Raw genomic sequence first — 17364 nt, 5'->3', positions numbered from 1 at the left:
ATGTTGAATAGGAGTGGTGAGAGAGGACAGCTTGTCTTGTGCCAGAATTTAGAGGGAAGGCTTTCAGTTTTTCTCCCATTGAGGATAATATTTGCCACTGGCTTGTGGTAGATGGCCTTCACTATATTGAGAAAGGTTCCCTCCATTCCCATCTTGCTGAGAGTTTTGATCAAGAATGGGTGTTGGACCTTATCAAATGCTTTCTCTGCATCTATTGATATGATCATGTGGTTTTTATTTTTCTTGTTATTGATGTTGTGTATTATGTTGATAGATTTACGGATGTTAAACCAGCCTTGCATTCCTGGGATGAAACCTACTTGATCGTAGTGGATGATCTTCTTATGAGGCATTGAATCCTATTTGCCAGGATTTTGTTGAGGATCTTTGCATCTGCATTCATCAGTGGATATTGGTCTGTAATTTTCTTTTTGGTAGCGTCTCTGTCTGGTTTAGGTATCAAGGTGATGTTGGCTTCATAAAAGCTATTTGGAAGTGTTTCTGTTTGTTCAATTTCATGAAAGAGTCTTGCCAAGATTGGCAGTAGTTCCTCTTGGAAAGTTTGATAGAATTCATTAGTGAATCCATCTGGACCTGGGCTTTTGTTTTTCGGCAGACATTTGATTACTGTTTTAATTTCATCAATGGTGATGGGGGTGTTTAGATATGCTACATCCTCTTCCTTCAACCGTGGAAGATTATAAGAGTCCAAGAATTTATCCATTTCTTCCAGGTTCTCATTTTTAGTGGCGTAGAGTTTTTCAAAGTAGTTTCTGATTACCCTTTGAATCTCTGTCATATCAGTAGTGATCTCTCCTTTTTCATTCCTGATACGAGTTATCAAGTTTCTCTCTCTCTCTTTCTTTGTTAGGTTTGCCAGTGGTCTATCAATCTTGTTTATTTTTTCAAAGAACCAACTTCTGCTTTCGTTGATCTTTCGGATTGTTTTTTGAGTTTCCACTTCGTTGATTTCTGCTCTCAGCTTTGTTATTTCCTTCTGTCTTCCTGTTCTTGGGTCCTTTTGTTGAGCATTTTCTAGTTCTATTAGCTGTGTCATTAAGCTACTCAGGTAAGCTCCTTCTTCCTTCCTGATGTGTGCTTGCAAAGCTATAAATTTTCCTCTCAGTACTGCTTTTGCTGTGTCCCATAAGTTCTGAGAGTTTGTGTCTTTATTGTCATTTGTTTCCAGGAACCTTTTTATTTCCTCCTTGATTTCATCTCGGACCCACTGGTTATTGAGCATGAGGCTGTTTAACTTCCAGGTGTTAAAGTGTTTCTTCTGAGTCCCTTTGGAGTTCACAAATAATTTCAGAGCCTTGTGGTCAGCGAAGGTAGTCTGCAAAATTTCTATCCTCTTGATCTTATGGAGGTATGTTTTATGTGCCAGCATGTAGTCTATCCTGGAGAATGTCCCATGTACATTGGAGAAGAATGTGTATCCAGGTTTCTGGGGATGGAGTGTCCTATATATATCCACTAGGCCTCTTTCTTCCATTTCTCTCCTCAGGTCTAGTATATTCTTGTTGGGTTTCAGTCTGGTTGACCTGTCCAGTGTTGACAAAGCCGTGTTTAGGTCCCCCACAATTATTGTGTTGTTGTTGATATTATTTTTCAGATTTGTCAGCAGTTGTATTAAATATTTTGCTGGCCCCTCATTTGGTGCATATATGTTTAGGAGAGTGAATTCTTCCTGCTCTACGTACCCCTTGATTAATATAAAATGTCCGTCTTTGTCCCTTACAACCTTCCTGAGTATAAAGTTTGCATTATCTGATATTAGTATGGCCACTCCAGCTTTTTTATGGGTGTTGTTTGCTTGGATAACTTTTCTCCAGCCTTTTATTTTGAGTCTATGTTTGTTCTGACTATTCAGGTGCGTTTCTTGTAGGCAGCAGAAGGTTGGATTGAGTTTTTTGATCCATTTAGCCACTCTGTGTCTCTTAACTGGTGCATTTAGTCCATTGACGTTGAGAGAAAGAATTGTCCTGGGATTTAACGCCATCTTTATTTCAAAATTTGGTGTGTCTTTTGGGTAGTCTTGTCTTAGATTAGGTCTTTCAGTTTTTCTCTTAAGACTGGTTTTGTGTCTGTGAAGTTTCTGAGCTGTTTTTTGTCTGTGAAACCATGTATTCTTCCATCAAACCGGAAAGTGAGTTTTGCTGGGTATAGTATTCTGGGTGAAGCATTCATTTCATTCAGTCTTGTCACAATATCCCACCACTGCTTTCTGGCATTGAGCGTTTCTGGTGACAGGTCTGCTGTAAATCTCAGGGAAGCTTGCTTGAACATGATTTCCCCTTTTGATCTTGCTGTTTTCAGAATTCTGTCTCTATCTGTGGGATTTGTCATTGTGACTAGGATGTGTCTTGGGTGGTTTTTCTGGGGTCTCTTTTGGTTGGTACTCTTCGGGCATGCAGGATTTGATCACATATATTCTTTAGCTCTGGAAGTTTCTCTTTAATGATGTTCTTGACCATTGATTCTCCTGGAAATTTTCTTCCTGGGTCTCTGGGACTCCAATGATTCTTAAGTTGTTTCTGTTGATCTTATCATAGATTTCTATTTTCGTCTGTTCCCATTCTTTGACTAATTTTTTCCATTGTCTGCTCATTTGCTTTAAGTTTTTTGTCCAATCTCTCCTGCTGTATGGAATTGTTATGTATCTCATCTTCCACAGCACCAAGTCTATTCTCAGCTTCTGATACCCTGTCCCAGAGCTTATCCATTTTGTCATTCACTTCGTTTACTGAGTTTTTCAGGCCTGTTAGTTGACATGTTATTTCAGTTTGGAGTTTTGTCATTTCTGCCTTCATATTTTCTTGGTTCTTATTAGTGTTCTGTTCAACTCGATCCATGGTTTCTTGGAGTCTGTTGAGCACCTTCCATATTGCTAGTCTAAAGTCCTTATCTGAGAGGTTGATTAGTTGTTCAGTCATTATCTGGTCCTCAGAATTGTCATCTTCATTCTCTATGTCTGATGCTGGCCTGCGCTGTTTCCCATTGTCACATTTGTATTGTGGGTTTTTCTACGTGTTGTAGTGGTATTCATTGTCTATATGATGTAGGCAGCACTCCTCTGGCTCCTCCCTTTCTGGATGGGCTGACTTGCCTCTAAGGGAGGGGAGTCCTCCGTGGATGAAGCCTCACACTGGGTCAAATCTTAGGCCCGAGCATGTAACAGAGAAGACAGTCCAGAGAGAAATGTTTGCTTCTGTGATATAGCGCCGTTCTTAGTGTGATTTTTCCTTCTTGTTGCAATGGAGTTCTTTCCTTAGAAAGAGTGCACGGCCGCGTAGCGAAGCGGAGCGGCCGTGCTCCTCTGAGCCTCTTTTTGCCCCACTCGCAAGAGTTTCACGCAAGAGGACAGTAGACAGACATAGACAGGTCACACTCACAGTCTTTCACAGCTGAGCCCCACTGGGCCGGTGTACTTTCGCGATTTTCCCCGCTGGTGTCACACACAGGGAGCCAGCTTTTGCAAAGGATAGCCGGTTTTTATGCTCCTGAAGTCCCTCCTGAAAATGGCGTCTGGGCGAGCGAGGTTTCTGGAGGCTCTTTTTGCCCCGCTCGCAAGAGTTTCACGCAAGAGGACAGTAGACAGACATAGACAGGTCACACTCACAGTCTTTCACAGCTGAGCCCCACTGGGCCGGTGTACTTTCGCGGATTTTCCCCGCCTGGTGTCACACAGGGAGCCAGCTTTTGCAAAGGATAGCCGGTTTTTATGCTCTGAAGTCCCTCCCTGAAAATGGCGTCTGGGCGAGCGAGGTTTCTGGAGGCTCTTTTTGCCCCACTCGCAAGAGTTTCACGCAAGAGGACAGTAGACAGACATAGACAGGTCACACTCACAGTCTTTCACAGCTGAGCCCCACTGGGCCGGTGTACTTTCGCGGATTTTCCCCGCCTGGTGTCACACACAGGGAGCCAGCTTTTGCAAAGGATAGCCCTCTTTCTTTCTTTCTTTCTTTCTTTCTTTCTTTCTTTCTTTCTTTCTTTCTTTCTTTCTTTTCTTTCTTTCTTTCTTTCTTTCTTTCTTCTCTTTCTTTCTTTCTTTCTTTCTTTCTTTCTTTTCTTTCTTTCTTTCTTTCTCTCTCTCTCTCTCTCTCTCTCTCTCTCTCTCTCTTTCTTTCTTTCTTTCTTTCTTTCTTTTCTTTCTTTCTTTTCTTTCTTTCTTTCTTTCTTTCTTTCTTTCTTTCTGTTTTGGGGCCATGCCCAGCAGCACTCAGGGGTTACTCCTGGCTCTGTGCTCAGAAATTGATCCTGGCAGGCTCAGGGGACCACATGGGATGCCGGGAATCAAACCAGGGTCTGCCCTGAGTTGGCCGCTTTCAAGGCAAACACCCTACTGCTTTGCTATTCCTTCAGCCCTAAGAGTTTTAAGTTTTATGAAAAATTCAAGAACTGTGAACTCAAATTTGAATTCCAAAGTAAAAGTATCATTTAGAGCCCTGGAACATTCATATTCTTCCTGGATTAGTACTTAGCATTCAGTTTTTGGTCATGCCTGTATCCCCTGTAGTTTCCTACACCTGCAACGTGGCCTTTATGGGATATCTGCCTAATTCAGGAGAATAGCATGTGCCTCTAGAATCATCCGCATTGGCCTGCATTCCCTAGCCCTCAGTGAAGCTGACTCTTGCAAAGACTCTCCTCCTTCCTGGCTGCATTACTTTCATGGTCCCTGATCCTATACGGATCCCTGAAGACCCAGTGGTGGGGTCTGTGAAGTTACACTGGATACCTGAGGTCATTTTATCTTCATGTGTTGGGATGTGTCATATCCTCTCAGGATGTGACTCACCTTCATCAGGAGGGACATCTGTCTGCAACTTCAGGGAAGAATGATGCATCTCTCTAGAAGTCCAAAGTTCCTGTCTTCTGACTTGCCCTCCCCCTGGGCTTTGTTTCTATCTTGGAGACTGGCAGGCAGAGGGCAGTGCTCAGATTTCCCGACTGCTTCTGGCAGGGTAGCTGGGGTTGCCTCATCATGCAGATCTTATCTTTCAGCATACTCTAGAAATGCCCTTAGTGCTTGGTTTCTGGAAAAAAAAAAAAACTCAACCAACCAACCAAAGCCCTTTCTGGTCCCGAGGTCTGAGATGGTAACAGCCTTTTCATCTCTCTGTAGAGAACAATTGTAATTTAGTTTTGCTTTCAGAAACACTAGGCTGCAAAATACCCAAGCTGGAACAGTGTGAGTAACAAAATAATTAGAGGACTGTACTGTCCATCTATCATAGAAGAAAAGAGATATTGAAAAGTGCACACTTAGCATAAATAAATAATTGTATGCATTATAGATGGAGTGAAAGGGGACTGTAGGTTCAGATCAATAATGTTGAAGCAATAAGAGAAAATGAAAATAATGATTAGCCAAACACCACTGTGGCCATTGTTCCAAATACTGTCCACTCATAGATGCTAAAGCTATTGAGGTAACATCAGATGGAGAAAAGGCTATTTATATAGTTTCAAATTATTTTTCCAAAAGTTATTAATAACAAAAGGAATGATAGTTATAATGAAGAAATCACACACTACTTTCACCACATGGACAAGGTTAATACCACCAGTGATAAGATATGAAGTATACCTTATGGTCTCCCCCATGTGATGTCCAGTTGATCAATAAATCTTGAGAATTTTGCATCCCAAATATATTAAAAGCCAATTCAGATCATTCTACACTGCCACTTCTCTCATACCACCAACCCCTAAAATACTAGAGTAGTCAAACTCTGATGGGGGACACTAATTTTTTCTTTTTTTTAATTTTTTATTTACTTTACTTTATTACATACATGATTGTGTTTGGGTTTCAGTCATGTAAAGAACACCACCCATCACCAGTGCAACATTCCTATCACCAATGTCCCAAATCTCCCTCCTCCCCACCCAACCCCCGCCTGTACTCTGGACAGGCTTTCTATTTCCCTCGTACATTCTCATTATTAGGATAGTTCAAAATGTAGTTATTTCTCTAACTAAACTCATCCCTGTTTGTGGTGAGCTTCATGAGGTGAGCTGTAAGTTCCAGTTCTTTTCTCTTTTGTGTCAGAAAGTTATTATTGCAAGAATAATTTTTCTTAAAAACCATAGATGAGTGAGACCATTCTGCGTCTTTCTCTCTCTGACTTATTTCACTCAGCATAATAGATTCCATGTACATCCATGTATAGGAAAATTACATGACTTCATCTCTCCTGACAGCTGCATAATATTCCATTGTGTATATGTACCACAGTTTCTTTAGCCATTCATCTGTTGAAGGGTATCTTGGCTGTTTCCAGAGTTTTGCTATGGTAAATAGTGCTGCAATGAATATAGGTGTAAGGAAGGGATTTTTGTATTATATTTTTGTGGGGACACTAATTCTTTTCATATCTTGCCACACCCAACTCTACACAGCACTTAGATCATTTTTTTTCATAGCCCATACTATCACAGTTGGGTATAATTTTTTTTTATTTTTGTCTTTTCAATAAAATGAAGTACTTCCTTTTTATAGGTATAGTTTGATTTCTAGGTTTTCAATTTTGCTTTTTCCTCAATTAAGGTCCTCCAAGAAATGGGTCTTCTTTTAATACCTCAAATTGGTAACTTTAAAAAATATGCCAGAACCACAGACAGAGAGGAGACAGAGAGATAGACAGATAAACTGATATTTCAGGGAAATACACTGATAAGTTGTATGTGTGTGTTTGTGTGCATGCATATGTGTGTTTATGGATGTGTGTATTTATTGCAAGTCACTTAAGTGACTACCTCAGGAGGTAGAACCTGCTGCCCCCTCCCCTCCACTTGTTATCTGGGGATTTCTATAGGAAAGGCACTGTTGAGGACTGCTGAGGACTGCTATTAGCATGGATGCACTTGAAGTTCACTAGTCCTGCCAACCTGGGAGATGAACCTGGCCACATGGAGCTATGAGTTCAGGCTGGAGCAAGGAATTACTTTTTGCAGGAAAAGAATGTCAGTTCTGAATCTTACCCATATTTCCCAAGAAAATCACTTTCCCTCACAGAAAAGAATTTTAGGAATGAGAAGAATAGTACTAAAGTAAGATATTTTTATTTTGGAAATGAGGAAGGAAAACAAGTTTTGTGTTCAAGAGGGTTTTATCTTCTGCTGAGTGGAGAGAACTTAATCTCAGGTGGATCCCCAAGAAGGAAAACATGCACAATAAAGTCAGAAGGCCACACCTCAGTGAGAGATGTGGGTCACATTGCCAGAACAGTGCATGCTTTTGCCTCTCCTTGGTTTACGTAGTCTTCCCAAGCTGCCTCCCAAAGTCTGTCTTTGACATTCTTAGCCTGGCCTTTAATATAGAGTAGAACCTCTTTTCCTATGAGAGTCCAGTCATATTCTGAGCCTAGATTTTGGAATCTGAAAGACTTTACTGTCTTCTTAGCTGGGTCCTTTGTCTCAAAGGCTTTTATACTTTTGGGCTGGTTCTGCCCAATACACATTTGAGAGCTCCCGAACTCTCTGTTGCCTGCAGTATATTCTTTCAATCTTAGAAATTGACTTATGTAAAATAGAAGCATGTCCCCAAGATTTTCAGAATAAATTGGCAAGGTGGCAAATCCTGGAAAGCCAGTGTTCTATTTTCAGTCCAAAAGATAACAGGTTTAAGACCCAGGAAGGCTCTGAGTTTGTTTCAAATAGTTTTAGTTTGTGGTTGAAGGCAGGAAATAAAAAACATAGTGTGAAGTCAGGCTAGCAGAAGGTATTTCTTTTTCCAAGGAGGAGAGGCAGCCTTTTGATTCTGTTTAGGTCTACAGTTCACTGGAGGCAGTTCACTCTGGGAGGAGGGTAATCCTCCTCTGTTTATCCATGTAGTCTATCCCTTTTAGTGGTAATCACATCCAAAAATACCCTCATGGTTCTGAGGACAAGGCTTAGTGACAAAGTATATCTGCCATGCAAACACATGAGACCAGTGTTTCAAACCCCTATATTGCCCATGTGTGCCAAGCACAGTTCATGCAGCCATGCTCTGTGAGTCCCCAGCACCCCATCAAATCAGGCACTCTCAGAAACCAAACTAGATGTGTTCATGAACCACAACAAAAGTGGGAAATCTTTGAGTTTGGAGAGATAGTACATTGGGTAAGGTACTTACCTTGCATGTGGCCAATCTGGGTTCAATCTCTGGCATTGCATAGATCTCCAGAGCTGCCAGAAGTGATTCTTGAGTGCAGAGCCAGAAGTAACTCCTGCACACTTCCAGGTGCGACCCCAAAACAAAATAATAATAACAACAAAAAGTGGTCCATCTGGCAAGTCCCACAACTAAGATATATGGACACTGTGACTAGAAGCGTTATTTCATGTGAGCAAATATCTGAGCATGACAGTTCCTTGAGCACTAAAACAGAAAGGGCATAGACACCATAACTAAAGGATTGCTATCATTGGCAAGGACTATGGACTTCCTTGTCATTACCACAACTGTTACAACAAAGGAAAAGAAGTGAAGGGAAAGAAAAACCCAAAAGGACTCAGAGTAGCAGTTGACTAAATAGCACTGTGGACCAGTTAAGTTAACCAAAACCTCATGCCCACACCCCTGGGCTGGTTTTCATCAAGTGACCTTGATCCCCAGAGCACTGCTCCAGATACATGGAGTTAACCATCACAAAGATGAACAAGCATACTTTAAGAAAGTATTACTATAGGGCCAGAACAATAGCACAGCAAATAGGATGTTTGCCTTGTGCATGGCCAACCTAGGTTTAATTTCCAGTATATAATATGGTGCCCTGAGTCTGCCAAGAGTGATTCCTGGCAGCGATTTCAGGAGTAACCCTGAATATCATCATTGTGGCCCCAAAACAAACCTACCAAACAAACATATATATATATATATATATATACATTACATACATACATATATATATATACATATATATGACTCATCATTAAAAGAAATTATTGAATATTTTATCAAATAAAAGTTCTGAATGACAAGAAAACACTGAGGAATGTCTTCTTAATTGGAATAGACAAAAGAAGCCACTAATGCTTCAGGTACACCTGAGGGTGTACCAGGAACAGAAAGGATGTTAGTTTAAAAAAGCAGTAAAGGGTATCTTAGTTGTTTCCAGAGTCTTGCTATGGTAAAAAGTGCTGCAATGAATATAGGTGTAAGGAAGGGATTTTTGTATTGTAATTTTGTGTTCTTAGGGTATATTCTTAGGAGTGGTATAGCTGGGTCAAATGGGAGCTCAATTTCTAGTTTTTGGAGGAATCTCCATATCACTTTCCGTAAAGGTTGGACTAGATGGCATTCCCACCAACAGTGGACAAGAGTTCCTTTCTCTCCACAACCCCATCAGCACTGCTTGTTCTCATTCTTTGTGATGTGTGCCAATCTCTGTGGTGTGAGGTGGTACCTCATAGTTGTTTTGATTTGTATCTCCCTGATGATTAGTGATATGGAGCATTTTTTCATGTGCCTTTTGGCCATTTGTATTTATTCTCTGTCAAAGTGTCTGTCCATTCCTTCTCCCCATTTTTTTGATGGAATTAGACTTTTTTTTCTTGTAAAGTTCTGTCAGTGCCTTGAATATTTTGGATATTAGCCCCTTATCTGATGGGTATTGGGTGAATATGTTCTTCCACTCAGTGGGTGGCTTTTGTATCCTGGGTGCTATTTCCTTCGAGGTTCAGAAGCTTCTCAGCTTAATATATTCCCATCTATTAATCTCTGCTTTCACTTGTTTGGAGAGTGCAGTTTCCTCCTTGAAGATGCCTTTACTCTCAATGTCCTGGAGTGTTTTTCCTACATGTTGTTCTATATATCTTATGGTATCGGGTCTGATATTGAGGTCTTTAATCCATTTGAATTTTACCTTCATACATGATATTAGCTGGGGGTCTAAGTTCAATTTTTTGCAAGTGGGTAGCCAGTTGTGCCAACACCATTTGTTGAAGAGGCTTTCTTTGCTCCATTTAGGATTTCTTGCTCCTTTATCAAAAATTAGGTGATTGTATGTCTGGGGAACATTCTCTGAGTATTCAAGCCTATGCCACTGATCTGAGGGCCTGTCTTTATTCCAATACCATGCTGTTTTGATAACTATCGCTTTGTAGTAAAGTTTAAAGTTGGGGAAAGTAATGCTTCCCATATTCTTTTTTCCAATGATTGCTTTAGCTTTTCTCGGGTGTTTATTGTTCCAAATGAATTTCAACAGATGAGTGGCTAAAGAAACTGTGGTACATATACACAGTGGAATATTATGCAGCTGTCAGAAGAGATAAAGTCATGAAATTTTCCTATACATAAATGTACATGGAATCTATTATGCTGAGTGAAATAAGTCAGAGAGAGCGAGAGAGAAAGACACAGAATGGTCTCACTCATCTATGTTTTTTTTTTTTTTTTTTTTTTTGGTTTTTGGGCCACACCCTGTGACGCTCAGGGGTTACTCCTGGCTATGCGCTCAGAAGTTGCTCCTGGCTTCTTAGGGGACCATATGGGACACCGGGGGATCGAACCGCGGTCCGTCCTAGGCTAGCGCAGGCAAGGCAGGCACCTTACCTCCAGCGCCACTGCCCGGCCCATCTATGGGTTTTAAGAAAATGAAAGACATTCTTGCAATAATAATTTTCAGACACAAAAGAGAAAAGAGCTGGAAGTTCCAGCTCACCACAGGAAGCTCACCACAAAGAGTGATGAGTTTAGTTAGAGAAATAACTACATTGTGAAATATCATAACAATGAGAATGTTTGAGGGGAATAGAAAGACTGTCTAGAGTACTGGCAGGGGTGGGGTGGGGAGGAGGGAGATTCGGGACACTGGTGTTGGGAATGTTGCACTGATGATGGGGGGTGTTCTTTACATGACTGAAACCCAACCACAATCATGTTTGTAATCAAGGTGTTTTAATAAAATACAAATAAATAAATAAATAAATAAATAAATAAAAGTTAAAAAAGAAAGAAAGAAAGAAAAGCAGTAAAGGGAACTGGAGCAAACACCCTACCCATTGTGCTAATGCTCCAGCCCCTGAATGCTCTTGAGAACAGTAATATGCCTGTTTTTTCTTAAAGTGTTTGCTCTACTAGTATTTCCTATCCCATTTTCTTGGCATTTATGTGGACGTAGAGCTTGAGTAATATAGAAATACTTGTTCACCAGGGGAAATACTTACAAGTGCTAGCATAGAGCACTTGATTGAACTCACTGGAAAACATGTTTGGCTTGATCCAGCATGTTGTACCAGTAGAGAGTCTTCAGGGTTTCTGTGGAACAGAGTAGAAATGGCTTTGTAAAATCAATTCCAATTTTGCTTTGTTGGCATGTTGAATATTACATGTTATGAGTATTTCCTATATATTCACCAAACTGCTATTAATATTATTTGAAATATTTTCATTTATTTATTTAATTAATTTATTTATTTTGGCCACACCCAGCAGTACTCAGGGGTTACATCTGGCTTGACACTGAGGAATTACTCCTGGCAGGCTTGGAAGATGGTATGGAATATTGGGGATCAAATCAGCACTGACTGTGTATAAGGCAAATGCCTTATTGGCTGTGCTATCACTCTGGGGACTGTATTTTTTATTTTTATTGAAAGGGTATGCTGGGCCACCCAACAAGTGCTCAGGGATTATTCCTGGTGATATGCAAGACCTCCAGATATGGTGCTGAGTGTCCAGTTAGGTTTGGAGCTATACAAGACAAGCACCTTAACCCCTAGCACCTTAATCTCTTTATCTCTTCATCCCCTGAATACATATTTTTATTGGTGACCTAAATGACATATAAGTCTGTGTAGTAGGTTGATGTGATAAATTTTATATTAAGATTTGATTGTAGTTTGTTAGCGCCTCCTCAATGCCTGGCTTCATTTGTGTTGCGCTAGTGTACTCACTTTCATTCTCACCTCCTATCCTGTTATTGTTAACAAATACTTAATTTTCTCAACTTGCCACTCTAGAACAGTGATCTGGGTGGGTACTCATAAACTAAAGCAAAATGAACTATGCCTGGTATATAATAAATACAGTATTATAAAGTGATTATTATTTTTTATTATTGTTGTGTTTGTTTTTGGATCTCATGCAGAGATGCTCAGGGCTTACTCCTGGGTCTGCCCTCAGGAATCTCTCCTAGCAAGCTCAGGAAACTATATGGAGGCCAGGGATCAAATTCAAGTTGATTATGTGCAAGGCAAATGGTGATATTCTATTGTATTCTATTTTTCTATTCAATTCTATACTATACTATTCTATACTATATATACTATACTACCTGCTATACTATCACTCTGACCATTTATTATAAAGTTTTAAAGAAATAAAATAAAAAACTATTCTATCATTCAAAGAGCTTATCATCTAATTGAATTTTTGGACCACACCCACCTGTGCTAGTGCAAGAAAGAATCAAGTGTGTTAGCATGGGGGACTTTCACTTGTTAGAGAAAGGGAAGACTGAGGGGCAGAGATCAAATGGGTTTTGGTGGTAGAGGATGAGGAGCCTTGTTTTCCAAATTCAGTTTGAATTTTATTTCTGAACTCATAAGCTGTTGTGAGAGTGAATGACATAGTGCTAGGAGTGTCTTAGAGATTTAAGTTCAGGTGAAATGTGGAACAGACTGGACATGTAGCAGGGCATATCATGAGAGCTAACATTTATACTTCCCTAATATGGTACTTTGTGTTTTGTTTGCATTATGTCACTTAACTAAGCCTCACAGTGACTCAAAGACACAGCAGATGCCTTTCATTCATATTATCTCTAGTTTCCACATGGGAAAATGAGACTTTGATAGGTTATGAACCGGTTTCTGAAAAGCAGTGTAATAGGTGGATTTAGGCTCAACTGTACTGCTTTTGAATGCTCATGCCAAGAGGCCACTTTCATCGGTGATTATGATGGTCTGAGTGAACCTAAAGAGGTGGAAGTCCAAGTGGTGGAAGAGGAAAGGGAGCAGCTCCTTGTTAGGGAGGCCATTCTTAGGGCAGAATCTATATATATTTTTTATTTGTTTGGGGGCCACACACAGCAAAGGTTACTCCTAGCTTTGTGCTTAGGTGCCACTTCTGGAAAGATAGGTAGAACTATATGGGATACCAGAGATCGAACCTGGGTGGTAATGTGTCCCTCCTTACCCATTGTACTAATACTCCAGCAAGAACCTATATTTTTATAGCTTCTCTTTATGTGGTGGATCTTGTGGGATTCAGTACTCAGTGGTGAGAGCATTGCCTAGACAAGGGAACATCATGGAAGACCTGATTGCCAAGTTACTGAAGTAGTTTGAGCTTCTTGTTTTTCTCAGGACATGATTTTTTTTTGGGGGGGGGGATGCCATTTCCAGTGGCTCTCAGGGGTGATTCCTGGCTCTGTGCTTAGAAATCACTCCTGACAGGCTCGGGGGACCAAATGGGATGCCGGTAATTGAACCTAGGTCCCTCCTGGGTCAGCAGCATGCAAAGCAAATGCCCTACCACTGTGCTATCTCTCCAGGACATGTCTTAATTGAACTATATAAATGCTGAGGTTACATGTGATTGGCTTGGATTACTTTTGAGATGGTTTGAGCAACTTCTGGATGTTCCCCAGCATGTCAAGCTTTGCTTAGAGTTTGAGTCCAGGAGTTTCCCTTTCGAGATTGCTGGATATCAGTTGTTCTTCTGAACCTTCTCTCTTTTCTATATGCTTACTTGCCATGGTCTCCTTGTCTGGACACTTCAGGGAGTTTTCTGGGTCCCCAGGAAAGTAGGTGCAGGGTTCAGTGAAGGAAGGAGACACACTCAGTTGTTGTGGTGGATTATAATTATGTATCTGTTTATTGAATGCTGCAGGTGTGTTTAAACATGAATTTTACATGTGAGAGACTGCCTACATCTGCTTTCCTGCAACATTAAAAATCATACTTTCTTGTTAGCAACAAGCTAACTGTTTGATTTATAAGTTTCTTCACAATAGATAATTCACAGGCCTTTAGTGTGGGTTACAGATCTTACACATGGATTGCTGGGAGGCTTGGCAGGCCTTCAGCCGTTCCCCTATTTCCTCCCCTACTCCAGGCCTTCCCTGGTTGCTGGTCCAGGTGGACACTATCATGGTTCTCAGGCTTTCCCCCTTTCTCTCCCGATACTAAGGGGCAGGGGACACATGGGGTGGATGGCGGGCTGATGCAGCACTGGTATATGTCGGGACATTACGTCGTGACATTCACTGGTATTTTTTTTTCTCATTGGTCTCCATTTCAAAAACTGCGGGGGGCGGCGCTAGTCCCCGCACATACTATATATATTTAAAATAAAAATGGGAGGATGGACTCTCAGGTTGGAAAGAGACCATTTTGGGTGTAGGTACCATATATTTTCAAAATAAAAATGAGAGGATGGACTCTCAGGCTGGGAGAGTTCTTTACCTACTTGTTTACTCTCAGCGGCCTCTTGGACTCTTCCTTCTTTCATTGTGTAACTGTGGTTGCTATCATACTAGGTTCCTGATTAGTTCCCATAAATGGTGACAATTGAGTCCACTGTCTTAAGCTAGATTGTTTATTTTCCCCACTCTTTATCTTTGCTCCTCTTTGTGAACTGTTCAATAAGGTATTTTGGTGAAAGAGTCCCTCTCTATCTTTCCTTCCCTTTGTTATTTGTTAAATAAGGAAGTTTGTAGAAGTGTCCCTCCATTTAACATTTATATAAGAACCAAGTCAATTGGATTGTTGGACTTGTTCTAGCATCCCCATAGGCACCAATCTCGCCATGTGATACTGTTCTTCCTTTGCATAGGCACACTAAAATGGGAAATTATATACAAATACGTTCTTATCTTATAGAGATGGGAACACACAAATTTTCTTAAATGGTGACAATTGTGTCCACTGTCTTAAGTTAGATTGTTTATTTTCCCCACTTTTTATCTTTTTTTTCGCATTGTGAACTGTTCAATAAGGAATTTTGGTGAAAGAGTCCCTCAGTTTAATACTTATGTTTGAACCAGGTCATGGGGATTGTTGGACTTGTTCTTGCGGCCCCCTTATGTGCTGATAACGCCAGGTGGCATTATTCCTTGTTTGCAAGGGCACATTAAAATGGAAAATGCTAAACATACAAATAAGTTCTTATCTAATAGAGATAGGAACACACAAATCTTGTAGTGCAATGGAACCTTACACCCTGAACATTGACATGATGACCTGGCACAGGCCTCAGAGGTTTGAGCATTTTCCAGTCACCCCTGAACCACGGAAGCCATCTACAAAACATTCAAAGTTGTCTATGACATCACCTGGAAGCAATCCTCTACCACGAAAGACCCTACTGCTGCTCTGACATCGATTTACTCAAAAGAGTCTTCCCTTAACACTGAGAAGAATTAAACAACAATGACCTGTGTACTGGACAGGCTTTCTGCATTGCCCTTTAATTGTGAGTTGAAATTAAACTCCGCTCTGCACCATCCTGACTTCAATGTAGGATATACAGATTCCAGGATCTTCAATACAGAAATATGATACCAACAACAGAGACTGAAAAATATAACTGTATGGGCACTACAGACAATGACCTGGATTGGACAAACTAGTTTGCCTGGAGCCTAGAAATGGTCTTATGTCAGGAAACTTCAGGGGTAGGGTCTCCTTGTACTTAGGCCAAAGTTTTTCCTTTCCATGACCCCCATACTTTGGTGGGCCCATGCAAACAATAATTGCCACTTTAACATTGTTTTTACAGTGCTCCTTTGACTCTAAACCTTTAAGAAACCACTAATAAAAATATCTGTAACTGCAAAAAAATTAGTGTTACATTAGTGTTAACATATATGCTTTTAGTTACACTAGCATTCTGGGGGATAAAGGAGGGAAATAAGTGATATATGCTTGGGAACAGGGATGAAGGGAGGACAACACTGGTGGTGGAAAGGCCCTCATTTATTGTCACTGTATACCTTAAATATCACTGTGTAAGATTTGTAATTCACTTTGGCCACAATAAAAATATCAAATAAAAAATTAAAAAAAACTTCTGACAATAAATTAATGACCTCATTGCAAGATAAAAAAAATCTTATAAATGGTAAGTTCCAATTAAAAGACAAAGGGGAGTTGAGCCAGAGATTTTTCTGGTATCTAAGAGCAAAATTTAACATCTCAAAGTTTTTTACTCCTAGGCTGGACCTTGGGCATCAATTCTGATATAAATTAAAAGATTAGCAAGTTTGCAAGGTGTTCCTACAAAGGGCTCCTTTCATCTGAGTGAGCAGAATATCTTTTAAAAGACTAACTGAACTTTGAGAATTACGAAGTTATTTTTATGTTTCTCTTGATGCTAATTTTCCCAGGTAAAGTGATATTTAATCAAGGCCACATTTGTATGTGCTAATTTTGTCATCTGGAAGTAAATGTTCAATTATATACATAGCACAGCAATAGGGAGATTCTTATTAGGCCAAATTTGTTTGCAACTATTCTTTGAAACTATTACTAAGCTTGAGAAATATCACCCTCCCTTTTCAAGGGATCAACCACTCTTTGAAGTCTTTACTCAGTGATTCAAGCTGGGGAAGCCCAGTGGGCCTTCTGATTTTAACTTTCCTTAAATTATGGCGGCATTACTTACTTCCAGTTTTTTCCTTGCTTTGCTGTTGTGAGGGTTGCTCTGTTATCAAGCTTTGTAATTTACTTTGTGTTTGTTTCTGGTTCCTTTCTCTCTCTTTTTTTAAAAAGAGAAAATGCATGTGTTTTGACTATCTAAAACTTTTGATGCTGCATGAAATGGTATATAATGTGAGTGAACTGAATGTGTGTGGCTGTGTGGGACATTCAGTAATCACCACCCTTTGTCTGCTACAGGTGATAAGAAGTACATCATGGGCCCCAAACTTTCTACTCTTGATGCCACTGTCTTTGGACACCTGGCACAAGCAATGTGGACCTTACCTGGCACAAGACCTGAGCGGCTTATCAAAGGCAAGTACTGAAAACATCTTTTGGTTGAGGGAGTTGCTAGAGATGGAAAGTTAGAGTAATACAAAGGAGAATTCCAGGCCATTGTCTCTAAACTTAATTGTACTTTATGGAGACACCGGGTTGTAGCAGCTGAATCCAGTGTCAGGTTTCTGCATTTAGAATAAATAGGATGGAGGAGAGAAAGAACCTCTTCCTGGGGCCAGTGAGGTGGCGCTAGAGGTAAGGTGTCTGCCTTGCAAGCACTAGCCAAGGAAGGACCGTGACCACGGTTTGATCCCCTGACGTCCTATATGGTTCCCCCAAGCCAGGGGCAATTTCTGAGCACTTAGCCAGGAGTAACCCCTGAGCATCAAATGGGTGTGGCCTGAAACAAACAAACAAACAAAAAACAAAAAAAGAAGAACCTCTTCT

General features: G+C 40.4%; 1 protein-coding gene across 1 annotated transcript in view; it reads left to right on the top strand.

Annotated features, from left to right (window-relative positions):
• The window catches only part of FAXC (failed axon connections homolog, metaxin like GST domain containing), a 72828-nt gene that overhangs the window by 42811 nt on the left and 12653 nt on the right, over nt 1-17364 (top strand). The window contains exon 5 of the mRNA XM_049771350.1: nt 16837-16953. Coding sequence (XP_049627307.1) covers nt 16837-16953 — 117 coding nt within the window. The remainder of the gene's footprint in view (nt 1-16836; nt 16954-17364) is intronic.

Source organism: Suncus etruscus, chromosome 4, assembly GCF_024139225.1.
Source record: "Suncus etruscus isolate mSunEtr1 chromosome 4, mSunEtr1.pri.cur, whole genome shotgun sequence".
In the NCBI taxonomy this organism is placed as follows: domain Eukaryota; kingdom Metazoa; phylum Chordata; class Mammalia; order Eulipotyphla; family Soricidae; genus Suncus; species Suncus etruscus.
Note: the sequence above shows the minus strand (reverse complement) of the source record. Positions and strands in the feature narration are given on the sequence as shown.